Below are 20,409 nucleotides of genomic sequence, written 5' to 3'. Positions count from 1 at the left end.
GGAAGGGTCCAAAATCAAATCCCAACCTGCTTGACCCTAAGTCCAGTCTCTCTCCACCCCAGGGAGGCATCTCTCTGGAAGTGGTAGAGAAGCTTCCACCCTTGGTGAGGTCTGTCTGGGGGTCACGGAAGGGGTGGGGTGGTCAGAAGAGGCTTCTTGGAGGAGGTCGTCTTACATGAAGAAAGAAAGTATATTAATTTCTTATTGCTGCTCTGGCAGATTAGCATGAAGTTAATGGCTTAAAACAACCTGAATTGTCATCTTACAGTTCTGGGGGTCAGAATTCTGAATGAGCCTTATGGGGCTGAAGTCAGAGCGTTGGCAGGAGCACCTTGCTTTCTGGAGGCTGCAGGGTAGACCTTGTCCCGCCCCCCAGCTGCTCTCGGCCACCAACACTCCTTGGATCATGGCCCCACATTACTCCAGCCTCTGCTTCTGTTGTCACATCTCCTATTCCTGACTCCGACCCTCTTGCCTCCCTCTTATAAGGACCCTTGTGATGACATTGAACCATCGAATAACCCAGGATAATGTCCCTGTCTCTCTATCACAGGCACGCATGCAAGGTCCCTTCTTCCGTGTAAGAGACTTCTGGACATGGACAGTCTGGAGGTCAGGACATGGTATCTTGGCAGGCCTTTATTTGGCTGGTCCCAAAGGAGACAACCTTCCCAAGGGCTGGGGCCATGGGGTCGGGGGTCTTGGAATGCTCAACAAGCAGCGGGTGCTGAGGGTGCGGGTGGACAGGGCTACTCGGAACCCGCTTGTCAAGGGCACTGAAAGCCGCAAGGAGGCATTGAACTTCATCCCCTAGAGCGGAGCTCCCCAGACACCGGGAACAACAGGGGATCTGGTTAAAATGCAGATCTTGAGTCAGTCGGTCTGGGCGAGGCCGAGATTCTGCGTTTCGCACAGGCTCCCCCAGGGGCTGCTGCTGCTGGTCAGTGGACCCCGCTGTGAGTAGCAAAGCTCTAGAAAAAGATGGCTCTAGAAAAGATGGTGACACAGAGAACAGTGTCCACCACCACCACCACCCCCCGCCCCCGCCCCCGCCCCCAGGCAAGCGCTTCCAGAGCAGCACACTGATTGGCATTTGAATGGCATTCCATTCTCACGGTTTTTACACATGCCACAGGCGTGGCCACTGAGGGTCTCCACCTGACCTCCGGTCCAGGTCTACAAGGTTCTGTCTGACTCATTAAAGGAAGATTCCCAGTGAGCCTGGGCACCTCGCAGGCCCTCTCAAACCTTCGAGGGAAGGGTGTGCGGCTGGGATGTCCAAGATGACTCTTGGGGGTTGTTCTCACATCCCTGCTTTTGGCTCAGTTAAATCAATCTGGGCTTATTTTTAGGGCTGAATGCCTTTCCTTCTAATCTAACATTTTGAGAATTGGCGCCCTCCTGTGTGGGGTGGCATGGCATTTGCTAGAACCCCCTGTTTCTGAGCAAGCTGGACAACAGAGTTTGCCGGACGTTTCACTCCTTCATGCAGATATCAGGGAGGGCCCTACACGGGCTTCAGATGTTACATCGCTACTATGTCAGGGATAGAAATGACTTGACGCCATCCTGCGGGGACTTTAAACTCAAATGCTCGTCAGGGGTAGGCAGGAGCCATGGGGGGTGAAGGGGACCGGGTGGGTCCGTGCTGCTGCGGAGCACTTGCTGCTGGAGGGGGACAGCCCAGCTCAACCCCTCAGTCGTCACCATGTGTGGATGCAGGTCTAGTATCACTGCAACAGTTTTGTAAACAAACCCAGAAATCTGTATTTTTATGTGAAATCTCTTATTTTTAAATGTCGATAATGAATTCAGATATTTTTAAAATACTGTGTGGGCCAAACAAGACATCTTTGAGTGCTGGATTCTACCTGTTGGCACCTAATCTGAGAGTTCACTTGTTCTACTGGGAGGGAAACTGAGGCACGGGGGCCTTTCAGGTCCCATGGTGACGGGGCTGGAGCTCAAGGCTGCTGCCCTGCAGTGCAGCTCCTCTTCAAAGCAGCTCTCTCTCCCCCAAGCCTCTGGTAGGGTCACCCTGCTCCCCAGTCACGCTCCATCAGGCAGCCCAGGAGGCGGAAGACGTGCTCCCTACCCTAATCTGCTCCCCACCTCCTGTCTGGACTAACTTCGCATCTGAAGATAGAGCGCTGGGATCTCAGTGACTCCCAGAGTCCCTCCTGCCGAGGCCCCGACCTTCTCCTCCCAGCCCCCCACATCCCTGCCTCTGAGCTTCCAGTATCAGCATTTCACAACAATAGCTGTCACGGAGCCGGTTCCGGCCTCAGAGGTTCCAGCCTGCTTCATTTCCATGATTTAACATGTTAGCCTTCAGGGAGCATGTCACCGAGCCCATGGCTGGCAGCCATTCGCCATGACTTATTGATTTGACATATTAAACTGATAGGTTTCGGGGGGAAAGGTTTTCTCTTGAAATGCTGCTGTGTCTTGAGATTTCATACAATAGTGCAACAATTCCCTCTGCTCCTATAAGGGTTTCTTTGTCCAGTGGCCGAGACGCACTTGTTTGGGGCTGCCCGCGCCCCTGCGCTTCTGTGGGAATGACAACGACAACAGTAAGGGTACAGCTGACACTTACAGGACTCTTGCTGGGTGCCGGCCACCGCCTTGAGCAGGTAACTCGCTTTCTCAACACAGCAGTCCATGAAGTGTGCGCTGTATCTCCAGTTTACAAGTGAGAAAACAGGTTCAATGGGAGAATATCACTGGGCCAGGCTCCCGACTAGTGACTGGCAGAGTAGGCATTAGCTTCAGGAACCTGGCCCAGGTCTGCACTCCTCACCCCTGTGCCTCACGGCCTCTTATAATTGCTAGTAATTACACTTATTAGAAAGTGATGGTAATACTTAGATTTCTCGAATATTTTCCAACTGTCAGGCTTCTATGATTTATAGATATTGTCTCATTTAATGCTCACGACAAGTCTGTTAGGCCCATTTTCAAGTGATAAACCGAGAGACAGAGGGGTAAGTTCCCTAGCCAAGGTCGCACAACCCACACTTGCTTCTCGCCCATGACTTTCCAGTCAGCCAAGGAGCTGACTCTGGGAATGCTCTTAGCAAGGGAGGGACCCGGGCAAAGGGAACTCGTTCTCACAAACCCGTCCATTCCATCAATGCAGGGTCAGAGCCTGTGTCACAAAGTTGTTTTTTAAAAAGGCAAAAAGTGCAACTCACAGGATTAGCTGTCACCCCCCAGGCCCCACGCCTGATGAGAAATCACTTCCTTTCTTCTGCTCCTGGAGGTCACCCTCCTCAGTTGCATATCCACCGTGAGTGGCAAGTTTCAGAGACTTGAAACAATCACCTCGTGATTAGTGAGCCTTGCTGATGTCACCAAGGCAAGGCACTGAGTGCCCCTCCCGGAGGCTGCCAGCCCGCTGTCCTTTGGCGTCCCTCACACCAATAATAAGAGTGAGTGCTGGCCACAGCCAGGCCCTGCACAGTTGTTTTGCCGGTCCCGCTCCTCTGGCTCCTGTTGGCCGGACGCCAACACCTACCTTCTAGCATTGACCCAGTTTTTCCTGAAGTCAACTCATTCTTGTATGTGTACATTTAGAAAGGGAACTTGAGATCAGTGGTGCTCATCTGTGTGTACATCGGCATCACCTGAAGGGCCCGAGGAAACTCGGAGGGGTCCTGCTCTCCGAGTGGCTGATTCAATAAATCTAGGGTGAGGCTCAAGAATTGGCACACCAAGGTCCCAAGTGCTGCCGCTGGTCAGGCAGCCGCACTGAGGCCTCTGGCTTAGGTCGTTATTCTAATTAGACCCTTTGCCATAAAAGTGACATGTCCGGGAGGGTCCCTGCAGGGAACAGAATTCCCCAAATGGAGGCACTGCAATGAAAGAACTCCTCACAGAGGTGTGGGAAAGGCTAAGAGACTGAAGCCCCCAAAGACTGGCAACAGAGAGCTGTTAGCGGCCTTGGGCAGGAAGAGCGCTCTGAGCCTATAAGAGCTGCGGCTGTGACAATGAACCTCAGAGCTGTGGTCATGGGCAGGAGGATGAAGCCACTGCCAAAGAAGCGGCTCAAGACAGAGAGGGAACAAGGTGGTGGGGGTGCAGGGGGCAGGGGAGGGCGGGAAGCATCAGCACAGAAAGTAACTGTCGGGATGTTCTTCAAGTCTGCCTAGAAACTGAGAAGATTCTGAGCCCTCTCATTGTTTTCAATGATTAGCAAGTGTTGGAAAGGTGTTAAGGACACATTAGTGTCAAATAGAGACTCTTGATTGAGGTGTTAATAATTTAAAAATTAATGGAAACATGAATAGCTTTTTCACTTTTTGATTGAGATGCTCTAACGGTGTGGTTTAATGCACTTAACACTAGTAAGTAGCACCCCCTCCCAGCGCTGCCCACCGGGGGGGTGCTTACTCACCAGCTCACCTTAGGCCCCGGTTGAGGGCTGCTGCTGGCGCTGGTGTGCAGGGAGGTGTTGCCCAGCCTGCTGCAGAGGTGAGGGGAGGTGGGGTGGGGGTAGGCTCTGGAGACCAGTGCAGGCTGAGGGGAGCAGGTCTGACAGGTGGCAATGTGCTGTGGGCGGGATGGGTGGGACACCCACCATGTCACTACCCTTTCACAGCCCCCTCCCCTGGACTCTTGATGTTCATGGATCCCACCTCCCACTCTTGCTTTTGCTCCACATGCTTTTCACAAGCATGTCTTCCACTCCCGTACCTCCAACTGCCACCTCCAGCCAATGTTCAGGGGGTGCCTGTGCCCTGGCAGTGCCCCCAGCCCCGCCCCCGCATCTCCGTCTGAGCTCCAGCGGTACCTCCTGGAGCCCCTGCAGCTGAGGCAGGTGCTGCGTGTTCAGAGTGACCTCATCGTCTTCCTGCCTTAGCATCATCTCATGCTCCGTGAATAACGTGATCACCTGCTCGGTTGCTGAAGCTGGAAACATGGCACCACTCTGGACTCCTCCCTCTCCTTTGCTACTACGTTCACGGGTCAGCAGCCCGCTGAGCCCATCCCTCAGGAGTTTTCAAGTTCCCCACTTGCCCTCACTCCCGTCGTTGCCACCATCCAGGCCACCAACACCTTTCACACGGAGTGCAGCGAAAGCCTCTACCTGGTCTCCCCACCCACACACCCTTCCACAGCAAACCCCAGCACAGGTCTCCCTTGCTGAGGCCTTCTGGGCAGCACCTCTCTCTGTGGCATGGGCCCAACCCACCTCCCCAGCCTAGCTTTCTGTGTCCTCAAGACCCACCTGATCTTCCCTGTGGCCCCCTGCCCCACCACACCTGGTGGCCAGCTGGGCTCAGGATTACTGAGAAGTGGAGTCCCACTCCCCGCTTTCTCACTCAGTGGCCACCCTCTTGCACAAACCCTGGTTCAGGAGTTTGGGATGCTGGGGCGCATACAGATGAGAGCCGTGGCTAGGGAACGCTGTGTCCTACCCCAGACAGACCCCTGAGACCAACATGGAGAATGATGATTACAAAGCGGCCTCTCTGTCCTGCCAGCTTCCCCCTCTCCCAGAGATTGTTCTTGGACTTAAAGAGGCCTGGGAATCCAGTCTATACCACTATCTAGCTGGGCAGACCAGTTGCCTAATCCCTCTGAACCTAAATTTGCTCATCTGTAAGATGGGTACTACCTCACTACTTTGCAACATTGTTAGAAGGACTGGGGAGATAATGCCTGCGGATATTAGTGTCCAAGGTCTGATTCCCTGGAAGTAGACCCTGAGAGGGGGATTGGGGCAGGTCTTTTACAAAGGAAATGCCCCCGGGGAGAATGGTAAGGCAATTAAAAAGAAGGACAGGGAAGGGAGGCAGGCAGTAAGGGGATGCTGTCAGGCCTGGGCCCAGGGACACAGCTTTAGCCTTGACCCCAGGGTGGGTAGCGGGGGGTTTCTGCAGTGTGGGTCGCATCCCAGGGTTGTCACAGCCAGAGCCACAGGACAGGGCCCCGGGTGTGCCGCTGGTGGATGGCAGCATAGAGAGAAAGGTAAGCTTGCAGGCACCTGCAGAATGAAGGTGGCAAAACGGACTCCAGTCCCCCAACGACAACGCTCCCAGGAGAGGAACACTAAACCGAGGTGCACACAGGCTGTGTGGGGCACCGTGGTCCAGTATGACTTGGCATATGACAACCGCCTAGACCTGTGGGCTCTTTTTGTGACTTGTTGCTACTATTAACATAACAACAACAACAACAGCAGCAACAATTCTTATTGTTATTAATTTTCTTGACTTGGGTGGGCTGAAGCTTTCAGACAGATGCTCTGAGCCCGGTGGACAGACAAGGAAAGAAATCTGGGGGAATAAGGAGTGTAACCCCAGCCAGGCATCTGAGCATCCGGTGTCTGCTTCTCCATGGCTAACTTACTTCCCAGCATCCCAACCCTGACAACCATCCCATCTCCCATCGGGTCCCATCCCACCCAGAGCACGGCTGGGCCCTGCTGCGAGGGGAGGGGTTGGTGCAGTGCGGAGGCCTGGCCCAGGGCCCACCGGGCAGAGGAGAGCACTTCTGGGGGATGTGGGAGTGGTGCAGGGGAGGCAGCTGAGTCAGGGACCCCCCATGGTGAGGGGCAGCCCCTGCCCACCAACGTAGGAAAGGGGCAGTAGCAGCTGGAGGGGAAGGCTGCTGGGAGGGAGGTGTGGCCCAGCTTGCCCTCCATCCTCTGCCTCCCTCCCTGCCGCCTGGTGGGCCTCGGGCCAGTGACGGGCCTGGGAGGCTGCGAGAGTGCCAGGGAATGTTTTAACAACATCCAGGGTGCCAAGTGAGCATTATTCTCTTACAGAAATCCAATGGATTGCCCAGGAGATGCGATATTTTTGTAGTTAAAAAAAAAAAAGAAAGAAAGAAAAGTTCTCCAAAGTTCTAGAAACCCCGTTGTGCTAGGAATGATAGTTGTTGGTGTGTGAGGGCCTGCAGTCCTCCTCAGAGAGCAGATAGAGACTGAAATTGCTGTTTGGTTGTTTCATTCGTTAAAAGAGTATAAGTTGGATGTCCCTAGGATATTCCAGGTGGGAGGAACAACTTGTGCAAAAGCAGAGAGGGAGGAAAGAACACATTTGACAGTTTCAGAGAACAGACAAGCTGAAGATCAGGACTCTTAGTTGTAATTGATAGAAATTCCACCTCAAACTAGCTTAGGCACAGACAAGATATTAACTGGTTCATGTGATTGAAAGAACAAATGATGGCCACCTTCAGGCATGGCTGGATCTAGGAGCTCAAACAATGTAATAGCATACAGTCTTCCTCTATCTCTCGGCTCTGCCTTCCTTGACATCTGCCACTTAGTGAGCCAGTCAATTCTATCCTTAATTCTTCCCAGCCTCAAAACCAGTGGCAAGAAAGGGATTTTCTTTCCCAATAGTTCCAGCAGAAGTCCTGTGGCTGACTTTTTTTGTTGAACTGATTAGGGTCATGTATCCACTTCTGGTTGGGCAAGCCTGGTCTATAGTCCTTTCTCTGAAGTATGGGCCTTGCTCAAACCATATCATTGGTGTAGCTTGGAATGTAAGTCACATGGCTGTGTCCCATCTGTGACTTTCCACCATTTTTCTCACACATCTTATCTGCTCCCACAATTTCATTTCTCCATCTTGACTCTGTCTGTAGCCTTGACCTCACTCAAGAGCCCCTGGGCTCTATTTCCAGTCCCCACCATGTCCCTCCCATGTAGCTATAATAGCACACATGAACTGAGCTCTCTGTGCTAAGCACACGCTCTTTGCCTTCCTGTACAACTGAATCCTCACAGCACAACAATACTCTGAACAAGTGATATTATTATCCTCATTTTATAGGTGAAGACACTGAGATATAGGCTCATTCCTGAACCAATGACTAGAGTTGGGGACGCATGGAGCTCTGACCGGCCAGATATGAGTCATGTGCCCAAACATGGAGCCAGGATGTGGATCAGCTGCAACTGAGCTGCGTAGACTGAGAGGGGGAAGGGACTCTCCAAATAAAAAGCATGTAGGAAGCGGGGTGGGTGGGAATAATGTGGCTTAGGAGAAACAGAAGATGCCCCCTAAACCAAATAACAAATGATGGTAATCCAATTTGGACCAATTTAGGGGAAAAGAGAGCTGTGGTATCTCAGGGACTACACAGTAGATTTCAACAGCCAAATCACTGCAGGAACAGGGGTGTGGCCTTCAGGAACAGCTGGAACCAGGTGCTCACACCATCAGAGCGCCTTTTCTCCTGTCTACTTCAGTGTTTCCAGGCTTAGATTCCTAGAGGAGGTCTTTAATTGGACAATGCTAGGTCACATGATCATATTGAACCAAAGTGTGGGACCACAACAGAATATGGCAGCTTCTAGGAGAATGAGGAGGTTGAAGCTGTGGAAGTAGCAGTGATGGTTTCTAGAAAAAAAGTGGAGTAAAATATAAGGCAGATAAAGTATAGGTGTCCCTTGAGGGCAAGCATGGTGTTTGTATGAGTTGGGATGCTTAGAGCTGCAAGTAACAGAACATCACACTGACTGGCTTAGCCATAGGGGAAGCCCTCAAGACTGGTGATTGCTGGTCCAGTGAGGTCACCTGTCTCTCGCTCTGCTCAGTAACTATAGTGTCAGCTTCATCCTCAGGCAGGTGCCCTCCTGCCCGTAGATGGCTCCCAGTGGCAGTCGTCTAACAGGTAAGAAGTTCTTACGTTCCATCTGAATGGACCCACTTATTAGTCACATGCCACCCTGGACAAGCAACTATCACCTCCAGAGAGCCACAGGCCAACTGACTTAGGTTTGGATTCCAGAGCCAGTCCTGTGAGGGGGCTGTGTGGCCGTGACAGTCTTACCCTAATCAGGGCCCACCCTGCAGCCAAGGTCTGTTCTACGATGACTTGATCCCCCTCCCAAAGCATGTGTCCTCACCTGACAGCCTCTGCCTCTGTCGTGCAGGCGTCCTGTGGCTGTCGGTGGTCTCCGAGGTGCTCTACATCCTCCTGCTGGTGGTCGGCTTCAGCCTCATGTGTCTCGAGCTCTTCCACTCCAGCAATGTCATCGACGGGCTCAAGCTCAATGCCTTCGCAGCCGTCTTCACGGTGCTCTCAGGTAAGGCAGAGACCCCGGGCAGGAGGAAGGACATGCCATAAAACACCCTGCGCTTGGAGCAGCGTCAGAGTGGGCACGGGAGCCACCCTGGGGCTAAGTCCCGGTTGTTCCATCCGGATGACCTTGGGCCAATCACTTCTCTTCTCTGAGCCTCAGTGTCACAACTTGGGAAATGGGATTGTTTGCTCACTTACTCACGCACTGAACATGTGCTTATCAAGTGTCTGTCATGTGCCAGGCACTGTGCTAACAAGCACTGGGTTATAGTAGTGAACAGAAACAGACTGTTCCTGTGCTCATGGAGCCTAACATGTGTGGCAGACGGAGGTGGGTTAGCTTGAGATGTATTCAGGAGACGCCTGTCCGAGGCTTAGTGGGGGAGGGGTTTGTGGCGTGAGGGAGCGGAAGGTGGCTGTGAGAAAGGGCAGGCAGGAATGTGGAAGGAGGGCCTGTTTGGGGCGGAGGGCACTCATCTGCTTTAGGTCTTCTGCCTTTGAGGCATCCATGTGGAGATGCCCACCAGGAAGCTGAGTCAACAGACTCATCCAGAAGTTTAAGGGCGAATGTGAGGTAGGCAGAGATTGTGGGCAAATGCCACAGAGCCAAAGATTTTGAGGGTTTTAGGAAGAATGGGATGGTCAGTGGTAATCATATAACTCGAAAGTGGAGATGGCAGACTCCAAGAGAAAAGCATGGGATTATGTGGTAGGTGCCCAGAGTAGTTTCCACAGACCCAGGTCATAAAGGGTTAAGCGGGAGTGTGTCAGAAGGGAATAACAGAGCCTATAAGCTCTGACTTCAGGCAGCCTGATGGTAGACTCAGGGCTTGACTGTGTAAGACATCTGTTCCTGAGAAGCCCAGTATAAATGAAATTTCTATAAATCTAATTGTGTTCTTCATGCACTGGAAGAATTCTCTATTTAATGAAACAGAAATGCTGAGTCTTCACTAAGGGAAATAATGGCCCTCTAATTGAGGTGTATATATAACAGAAGGAGCCCTGAATTTAAGAAATTATAGCACGTTCCATAGATCAAAACGTGTGTGACCTGTCATTCCCAGGATGTGGGAAATCTAACCATAATAGTAAATGGGAGTGGGGGGCAGGGGGGGGGGGAAGAGGAGAGAAAAGAAAACAAAAGAAAAATATAGTGACCCTTATAGCATAGTATTGATTTTGGTTCCCACCTACCTCACTCCCAGGTATTCCAGACAGCCAATCTATTTATTCTTTTTTCATCTTTTATTCATTTACTTAACTATCATTTATTGAAAGCTGGTCGGGCACCAGGCACTGTACTAGGTTTGTGGGAGTCAAAGGTAAAACAAACAACTTGGTCTTTGCCCTCCTGAACTTCACAGTCTGGTAAAGAGAAAACTCATCAAATAACCACAGCATGATGGGTTGACCTCAGTGTACCCACCGTGGTGAGTCCTGCAGGAGCGGCACCCACGTTTGCCCTGGGGGTGGGAATGGGCAGGGCAGGGCAGGGCAAGGGAAAGGCACCGTTTGAGCTGAGACTGGGAAAAAAATTGTTTGCTTGGTGCACAACTTGGGGAGGGTATTCCAGGTGGAGAGAACAGCATGGACAAAGGCCTAGTGAGGTGGCATGTCCTGGAAGCCTCACGTAGCTCAGAATGGCCAGAGGGCAGAAAGTAGGGGGAGCAGGAGCATTGGGATATGAGACTAGAGAGCTGGGTGAGAGTCTTGTTGCTTTGCAGTGGTCTTGCCAGTGGCTTCATCTCTCCTTTTCTTTCCCTTCACTAAACATCTAAGAATCTCCTTCATTATCCCGAGCATCAAGCCCTCCTCATCAGCCAGCTTACTCTAGTCACAAAACAAAAGCCGGTGGTTGGCCAAAGGCAGCCATCTTCAGTTCAGCAAGCAGGACTCCTGTTTGGTGGGGTGGAGGAAGGGGCTCTTCCTCCTACCTCAAAGGGCTTATCAAAATTTCCACCTGATTACAACTAATGAAACTGAAATAGTAATCAAATAACTCCCAACAAACAAAAGTCCTGGACAAGATTTCTTCACAGGTGAATTTTACCAAATATTCAAAGAGCTAACACCTCTCCTTCTCAAACTATTCCAAAAAATTCAAGAGGAGGGAAGACTATCAAGCTCATTTTATGAGGCCAGCTTTATCCTAATTCCAAAACCAGATAAGGACACTACAAAAAAAAAAAAAAAAAATTATAGGTCAATATCCCTGATGAACATAGATGCTACAGTCCTCAGAAAAATATTAGCAAACCAGATCCAGCAATACATTAAAAAGATCATACACCAACCCTGGCTGCTGTGGCTCAGTGGATTGAGTGTCGGCCTGTGAACCAAGTGTCGCTGGTTCGATTCCCAGTCAGGGCACATGACTAGGTTGCACGTCAGGTCCCCAGTTGGGGGCGCAAGTGAGAGGCAACCACACAGTGATGTTTCTCTCCCTCTCTTTCTCCTTTCCCCTCTCTGAAAACAAACAAACAAACAAACAAATAAATAATTTTAAAAAGTCATACACCATGATCAAGTGGGATTTATTCTGGGAATGCAAGGTTGGTACAATATTTGCAAATCGATATATGTAATACACCACATAAACACAATGAAGAATACAAATCACATGATCATATCAATATCATATCAGAAAAAGCATTTAATAAAATCTAGCACCCATTTATGATAAAAACTCTTAGCAAAGTGGGAATAGAGGGAACATACCTCAAAATAGTAAAGGCCGTATATGACAAACCCACCACCAGCATCATACACAATGGGCAAAAACTAAAAGCATTTCCCTTAAGATCAGGAACAAGACAGGCATGTCTGCTCTCACCACTCCTATTCAGGAGAGTACTGGAAGTCCTAGCCACAGCAGTCAGACAACAGGAAGAAATGAAAGGCATCCAAACTGGAAAGGAAGAAGTAAAATTGTTATTTTTTTGCAGATGACATGATACTGCATATAGAGAACCCTAAAGGTTCCACCAAACAAAAAACAAACAAACAAAAAACCCTATTAGAACTGATAAGTGATTTCAGTAAAGTAGCAGGATACAAAATAAATATCCAGAAATCAATTGTATTTTTATAAGCCAATAATGAGCTATCAAAAAGGAAACTAAGGAAATGATCCCATTTAAATCACATCAAAAATAAAATGCCTAGGAGTAAATTTAAACAAGGATGTAAAAGACCTGTACTTGGAAGATTATAAGGTACTGAAAAAAGAAACTGAAGAAGCTACATGTAAATGGAAGTATACACCATGTTCATGGATAAAAATTAATATCATTAAAATGTCCATACTACCCCAAGCATTGTATAGGTTCAACACAATTCCTATCAAGATATCAATGGTGCATTTCACAAAACAAGAACAAAATTTATATGGAACCACAAAAGACCCTGAGTAGCCACAGCAATATTGAGAAAGAGCAACAAAGTTTGAGGAATCACACTATCTGATATCACACTACACTACAAGGCCATAGTCACCAAAACAGCATGGTACTAAAATAAAAACATACATATAGATCAGTGGAAGAGACTAGAGAGCCCAGAAATAAACCCATGCCTATAGGGTCAATTAATATTTGAAAAAGGAGGTAGGAATATACAATAGGGTAAAGATAGTCTATTCAATAAATGGTGTTGGGAAAGTTGGACAGATACACGAAAAAAAAAAAAAACCTAGACCACCTTCTTACACATACACAAGAATAAACTCAAAATAGATTAAAGATTTAAATGTTAGATTGGAAACCATAAAAATCCTAGAAGAAAATATAGGCTGTAAAATCTCGGACATTGCTCATAGCAATATTTTATCTGATATATCTCCTCAGGCAAGGGAAACAAGAGAAAAAAAATAAATGAGACTACATCAAACTAAAAAATTTTTGCACAACAAAGGAAACCATGAACAAAAAGGAAAGGACAACCCACAGAATGGGAGAACACATTTCTCAATGATACATCTGATAAGGGGTTAATATCTAAAATCTATGAAGAATTTATACAACTCAACACCAAAAGAGAAAGAAAGAAAGAATCCAATTTAAAAATGGACAAAGGACCTGAATAGATACTTCTCCAAACAGGACATACAGATGGCCAATAGACCTGAAAAGATGCTCAACATCACTAGCCATCAGAGAGATGCAAATGAAAACCACAATGAGATACCACCTCACACCTGTCAGAATGGCCATCATCAACATATCAACAAAAAACAAGTGCTGGCGAGGATGTGGAGAAAAGGGAACCCTACTGCACTGTTGGTGGGAATGCAGACTGGTGCAGCCACTATGGAAAACAGTATGGAATTTCCTCAAAAAACTAAAAATGGAACTGCCTTATGACTCAGTGATTCCATTTCTGGGAATATATCCAAAAAAACCTGAAACACTAATTCAAAAGAATATATGTACCCCTGTGTTCACTGCAGCGTTGTTTACAATAGCCAAGATTTACAAGCAGCCCAAGTGCCCATCAGTAGATAAGTGGATCAAAAAACTGTGGTACATTTACACGATGGAATACTAAAAGAAGGAAATCTTACGTTTTTCGACAGCGTGGATGGACCTGGAGAGTATTATGCTGAGTGAAATAAGCCAGTCAGAGAAAGACAGATACCATATGATTCTACTCATATGTGGAATCTAATGAACAAAATAAACTAACAAAATAGAAACAGACTCATAGATACAGAGAACAGACTGATAGCGATCAGAGGGGAGGGCAGTTGAGGGACTGGGTGAAAAAGGTGAAGGGATTAAGCAAAAATAAATAAGTAAATACAGTTTTTATCCCTCCAAAAAAACCCAGTTTCCTTCCAGCAGGGAGTTCCACTGCTAAAGAAAATAAGATTGTAATTTCAGGCAGATATAAAATGCAGGGCTCGGGAAGGTTAATTGACTTGCCCAAGGTCATGCAGCTGGTTGGTTGTGGACCTGGGATTAAACCTGACTCCTGCTGACTTCAGAGCCTTGTGGTCTTTTCATGGGATCAGAGTGAGCAGGCGGGAGGGAGAAGACTTCTAAGTCCTCAGAAAACAGTAACTGAGCAGTGTGCAACAGCCAGATGAGGTAATAAGACCGAAGCAGCAGGAGGTGGAGAGAAAGAATTTTGTATTCACCATGCCTGAGAGAAGATACACCAGGGAGGGACGTGACACCAAGAGAGATGCCCGACACAGAAGAACTGGGAAGCTGGCCTTGTGGGAGTCCCTTGAAAACAGGGCAAGGGAGGTGAGGGTCTTGGAGGAGGTGGGCGGGCTTCTGATTTGCTCCTATGGGAGGGGAAGGAGTAGGCAAGCAGGGCTGGGCAGAGCCCTTTGATGGAGGCCCTGTGGACCAGCTCGCATTAGGGGCCCTTAGCCCAAGGTCAGGGCCTTTTAGGGTAGAAGAGAAAGCACAGGTGGGGCAGCCCCTACTCAAACCAATTATTACAATTAATTATTATAATGAGCCTACTGATTATGATTAATCATAATAGCCAACATTGACTGAGATATCACTGTGCGCCAGCACTGGGCTAAGCCTGCCACACGTGTTAATATCCTTGTGAGGAAGCAACTAGCATATCCATCCTGCAGTTGGGAAAACCGACTCCTTCAGTGGCATACTGGTATCTTGTTGACCCCCAGAGCCTGCCACATAAAGCGTTTTTAGTAGGGCTGAGCCTGAGACTTCAGGCTACCGTAAGTGTTATTATTCTTCCTAGCTGCCCTTGAATAACCTGAGGGCAGGTCATGGCCCCAGGTACCAGTCCTGTCCCGAGAAGCCTGGGACCTAGGGGTTCAGACTCATTGGCCACAAGTAGGGGTGGCAGGGCTGGGCCAGCAGGGCTGTCTGCCCCACCTACATGTTCCTGGGAGAAGGGTGGCTCTACAGAGCAGGTTGTCCCCAAGGGCCAGAGGTGGAGCTGCCATTGCTGGCCCCTGGTCCAGACCCAGAGTTCAGGGTACCTCCAGAGGCCCAGAAATACTTAATTTAGACCGCTTTTAAAATCAGAAGAAATAAAATGAATCTAATAATAATGAAGACATAAGAATGAATCTAGACTGGATTATATTTGTCTTTATATCATTGCAGTCATAAAATGTAATTGTTAACATTCTTTTTATGGATGAACAGGGCCATGAAGGCAAAAGTGCCTGAGGCCCAAGAAAGTCATCATGTAGCCCTACATGAGACCACAGCTTTTCCCTCAGGACTGAGCATGGCCAATTCCATCCCAGCACTGTCCCTGTCTGGCCCTGTGACTTCGGAGAGGCAAGGACCCCTCCACTGGAGACCAGGGTCTTATATCCCAGAAGGATTGTGAGGGCAGGCTGGAAGGCTTATCTACTTAAGAAAAAAGAAAGTTGTCTGGAGCATTCCATGTTCATTTCCAGGAAATAATTGGACCTTGTGAAGAAGTAGCAAGAGTCTATTTTGTTAAGTAACAGGAAAAGAAAATTTTGTGATGAGACAAAATGACCCAATATGAGGTAGCTCTTTGGAATCCAGGAAACTAAAATCTTGTCTTTTATGTAATCTTGGCATATTTGATTTCACAATAAAACATATATTTAACTGCACAGCATATCACTATGAATCTTGAAATTAATTTCTTAACCTTCAACCAAAATAGTTCAACATTATTCTGTTTTTTAAGCCATATGTGATTTGAAAATTTTTTGTTGTAATTTTTCTTTTAAAAATGCAGAATATTCTAAACTTGAAAGGTAATTGAATGTAGTGTGATGAAAATGGGAATGTTTTGCTGCTTTCGTGATGCAAAATACAGGGCTGGTGGACATTACAAATACGAATTAAAATTAGAGTTGTGTATGTCTTTTCTTTTTTTTTAATTGTATTTTGTTGATTATGCTATTACAGTTGTCCTTGGTTTTACCAGTTTGCCCCCAACTCCCTCAGGCAGTCCCCCCGCCATGGTTCATGTCCATGGGTCATGGATATAAGTTCTTTGGCTACTCCATTTCCTGTGCTGTACTTTACATCCCCATGGCTATTTTGTAACAACCTGTTTGTACTTCTTAATCGCCTCACCTCTTCACTCATTCCCCACACCGTCCTCCCATCTTGCAATCATCAAAATACTCTCCGTATCCATGATTCTGTCTCTGTTCTTCCCATTTGCTTGGTTTGTTTTTTAGATTCAATTGTTAATAGATTCGTGTGTGTGTGTGTGTGTGTGTGTGTGTGTGTGTTGCCATTTTACTGCTCATAGTTTTGATCTACTTTTTCTTTTTTAAGTATCTTTTATTATGTTGTTACAGTATCGCAATATTTTCCCCTTTGCTCCCCTCTGCCCAGTACCCCCCTTCCCTCCAGAAATCCCACCCTCCTTAGTTCATATCCAGGGGCTGTGCATATAAGTTCTTTGGCTTCACCCTTTCCTATATTATTCTTAACTTCCCCCTATTTTGTACCAACCAATTATGCTTCTTAATGCCTGCACCATTTCCCCATTTCTCCCTCTTCCCCCTCCCTGCTGATAACCCTCCAAATGGCCCCACACCTATGATTCTGTTCCTATTCTGGTTTGCTTAGTTGGATTTTGTTTTTAATTTTTAGATTCAGTTGTTGACAGTTGTGAGTTTGTTGTCATTTTAATGTTCATAATTTTGATCTTTTTCTTAAGTAAGTCCCTTTGACATTTCATATAATAATAGTTTGGTGATGATGAGTTCCTTAAGCTTTACCTTGTCCGGGAAGCACTTTATTGCCCTTCCATTCTAAATGATAGCTTTGCTGGATAGAGTAATCTTGGTTGTAGGTCCTTGCTTTTCATCACCTTGGTTACTTCTTACCAGTCCCTTCTTGCCTTCAAAGTTTCTTTTGAAAAATCAGCTGAAAGTCTTATAGGCACCCCTTTGTAGGTAACTCTCTGCTTTTCTATTGCTGCTTTTAAGATTCTCTCTTTATATTTAACCTTTCACACTTTAATTATGATGTGTCTTGGTGTGGTCCTTTTTGGGTCTAGCTTGTTTGGGACTCTCCATGCTTCCTAGACTTGTATGTCTTATTTCCGTCACCAAATTTGGGGAGTTTTCCTACATTATTTTCTCACATAAGTTTCAATTTCTTGCTCTTTCTCTTCTCCTTCTGGCACCCCCTATGATTTGGATGTTGGCACATTTCAAGTTGTCCCAGAGGTTCCTAAGTTTCCTCATTTTTTTCAGTTCTTGTTTCCTCATTCTTTACTGGTTGACTGTTTATTTTTTCTTCCTTATGTTTCAAATCTTTGATTTGAACTCCAGTTTCCTTCCCTTCACCACTGGTTTTGTGTGGATTTTCCTTCGTTTCATTTAGCATAGCTTTCACTTCTTCCTTTCTGCGTTTGCCATACTTAAGTAATCTGTCAAGTCTGTGGGCATCTTTATCACCAGTGTTTTGAACTCTTCATCTGTTAGGTTGGCTATCTCCTCATTTGTTAGGTTGGCTATCTCTTCATCGCTTAGTTCTCTCACTGGAACCTTGATCTGATCCCCCTTTTGGGCCATACTTTTCTGTCTCCTCAACTTGACAGGCTCCTGTGTTTGTTTGCCTCTGGGTCTTAGGTAGAGCTGTCGCATCTGTTACGTTGTAAGGGGCGGAGCCTTAGGGGTTCGTCAGTACAGGGTGACCTATTTCACCATGCTGTGGCACTGTGTGTGGGGGAGGGGTCTGAGAGGGAACAATGCCCCTTGCTCAGTACTTGCCCCTTTTCCAGGCACTTCTCCCACTTTCATATGGGACTGGCACCTCTCTAGCTATTGCCCTGGCTGTCATTCCCAGAGTGGGTGGGTCTGCAGACATTCTAGGACCGTGGGGCCCTTTAAACAAGCAGAATCTGCTGAGAGACAGGCAGTTTCTTTCCCCGCCCCAACCCCCACTGGTCTGCACAGTCAGAAGCAATGAGGCTTGATTTTCCCTGGCACTGTGACCGTGAGCTGTGTGGTCTGGTCAGGAGCTGGGAACGCTCCCCAGGTGTCCCTCCTCACTTTTTAAAACATGTGGCTGCGCTTTCCACCAGCCTGCTGCTGCCGCAGCTCCTGCCACCACCACACCACCTCCTCTCTGCCCCAGCTCCACTCCTCCTACCTGTCTGGATGAGTATTTCTTCCTTATATCTTTGTTTGTTGGACTTCCATGCAGCTCGATTTTCTGGAACTTCTGGTTGTCTCTAGTTTTGAGGTAGTTGTATTACTTCTTAGTTGTGTAGGGAAACACAGCATGTCTGTCTAGGCCTCCATCTTGGCTGGAAGCCTGATCTATTTTTTCTTAAATAAGTCTCTTTAACATTTCTTATAATAATGACTTGGTGATGATGAACTACTTTAGTTCTTTCCTGTCTGAGAAGCTCTTTATCAGCTCTTTGATTCTAAATGATATCTTGGCTGGGTAGAATGATCTTGGCTCTAGGTCGGGTACTCAAGGTGTGCCCTTCTCGTGGGCTGAGTACACCCTCCTCTTGTAGTTGAGCCTTGGTTGCTATTGGCAGATCAATGGGAGGTATTTACCCAGGTCAGTCAGCTTTAAGGATTGGCTGTAATCACTTACCATCAACCTATGCCCTCTGTGGAGGATCAGCTGTGCAGGGGCAGGGTGGTGGTGCCTTGACATGGTTTGTAGCTGTCCACTGGGTGTGCTGGCCCTGGGGTTTCCTGGTTGGTGCAGACCAAGGTCAGCCCCCATCTCTGTTTTGCCCAGGGCCACCCTTCCTGAGGTATAAAGCAATTTGAGATGGTTGCTAATTGTGCTGGGCTTGGAGATTCCCAGGTGAAGCCAAAGCTGTGAATCTAAGCTGGTTGCTTCTAGTGCTGGGCCTAGCACTCACTGAGGTCAGCTGTTGTTTGTTAGAGAGGATTTAGGAAGTTGTGAAACATGAGCCAAGACCAGCCATTTATATGAAAAAGCAGCTTGGGTAGGCCCATAAGTTGGGTGGGGCAGAGTCTCTGGGGATTTCCAAAGGCAGGTCAAACAGTGTTAGCCAGGTTGATGGAGTCTCAGATATGGCACCAGCTAGCCAACTCTGTGGCTCTTGTAGGGGGAGGGCTCAGAAAAGGGACAATGGCCTCTGCTCATCTTGATGCCAGATACTTCAGTTTCTCCCTGTACTTGAGTGGTGCCTCTCAAGCTGCTACCCTGGTGCTGGAGCTCAGAGGGTGTGAGTCTGAGTAGGTGAGTCCATGTGTGGGTTCTTTAAGAGGAACTGCTTGGGGTTCCAGAAGTTTCTTCCACTGACTCAATCCCTAATTCTTGCAGCCAGAAGTTGTGGGGACTTGTCTTCCTGGCTCTGGAACCCTGGGCTGGGGGACCTGGTGTGGGCCTGGGACTCCTCATTCCTGAGATATCCCTCCCAAATTTTTATTCACCACGCATAGGTGAGGGACCAGCTTGTTCTGTCTGCACCCCTCCTACTCATCTTGATGGGTGTTGTTTCTTAAATGCTGTAGTTGTCAGACTTCCATTTAACTCAATTTCTGACGGTTCTGAGTGAATATTGTTCTATATTTTAGTTGTAATTTTGATGTGGTTGTGCAAAGAGGCAAGCCATGTCTGCCTACACTGACATTTTGACCGGAGTTATATGTCTTTCTTTGAAGGAGCTAACCTCATGATTTTAGAATGACTTCAGCGAATTTTGATTGAGAAGCATTAGGGTCTTACCCATTAAAAACACTTAAAAAAATTGTGGGAGTTATTTGTAGAGTGAGGTGTGAGCAAGCCTGTAAGGTGGACACCACCAGTGTGTCTGGGACCTAAGCTGTACACATGGTGGGTCACCAGAATCCTTAGGAACCCAGTTGTGAGGCAAGCAAAGTGCTGCTCCGCTGGGCCAGTCTGCAGCCCCCACAGCCACAGAGCATGTGAGTTTTCAGAAGACCTATTTGCAGAGCCTCTGCCGCTGCCTCTGTGAGTGATGTGAGCCAGGGAACCCATTGCTGCTCCTTCTCATTGGCTGCCAGGAGGCTTGGATCCAAGTTTTGTGTTCACAGCAGCTTCGCCCAGTCACAGTTTCCTGGGGTCTTAAATGCATCCCCATTCACTTAACTCCTTGGCTTTTTCTTGGCTCTTTTACTCTTGGTGTGGTGATTTATAACTTCTTACTGTAAATTGCTACATAATATTCAATATCATAGGATAAGTTTCCTGAGACCCTAATTCCACTGGCTGCCCTGCCACCTGGGGTCTGTGCTGAACGAACCCCTGCCCAGAACCCCCTTCCCTTGCCCAGTTCTGCCCAGTTCCCTTGCCCTGGCCAGACTGGTTCTCTTGCCCATATCTTAGAGAGCAGGTACTTTTGCATATTTTTGTGTCTAAAAGTGCCAAGGGTCTAAGTCAGAGGAATGAGTATTTCCATATTATT

The 20,409-nt window shown here is 47.7% G+C and overlaps 1 protein-coding gene across 2 annotated transcripts in view; it reads left to right on the top strand.

The window, feature by feature from the left end:
• GSG1L (GSG1 like) overlaps positions 1-20,409 on the top strand; it is a 218,094-nt gene that overhangs the window by 123,895 nt on the left and 73,790 nt on the right. For both annotated transcript variants that reach the window (XM_090277426.1, XM_090277425.1), the window contains exon 3: positions 8,897-9,049. In XM_090277426.1, the coding sequence (XP_090133552.1) occupies positions 8,897-9,049 (153 nt within the window). The remainder of the gene's footprint in view (positions 1-8,896; positions 9,050-20,409) is intronic.

Source organism: Furipterus horrens, unplaced genomic scaffold (assembly GCF_987537825.1).
Source record: "Furipterus horrens unplaced genomic scaffold, mFurHor1.1.pri manual_scaffold_5, whole genome shotgun sequence".
In the NCBI taxonomy this organism is placed as follows: domain Eukaryota; kingdom Metazoa; phylum Chordata; class Mammalia; order Chiroptera; family Furipteridae; genus Furipterus; species Furipterus horrens.
This window is presented reverse-complemented; position numbering and strand designations above follow the sequence as displayed.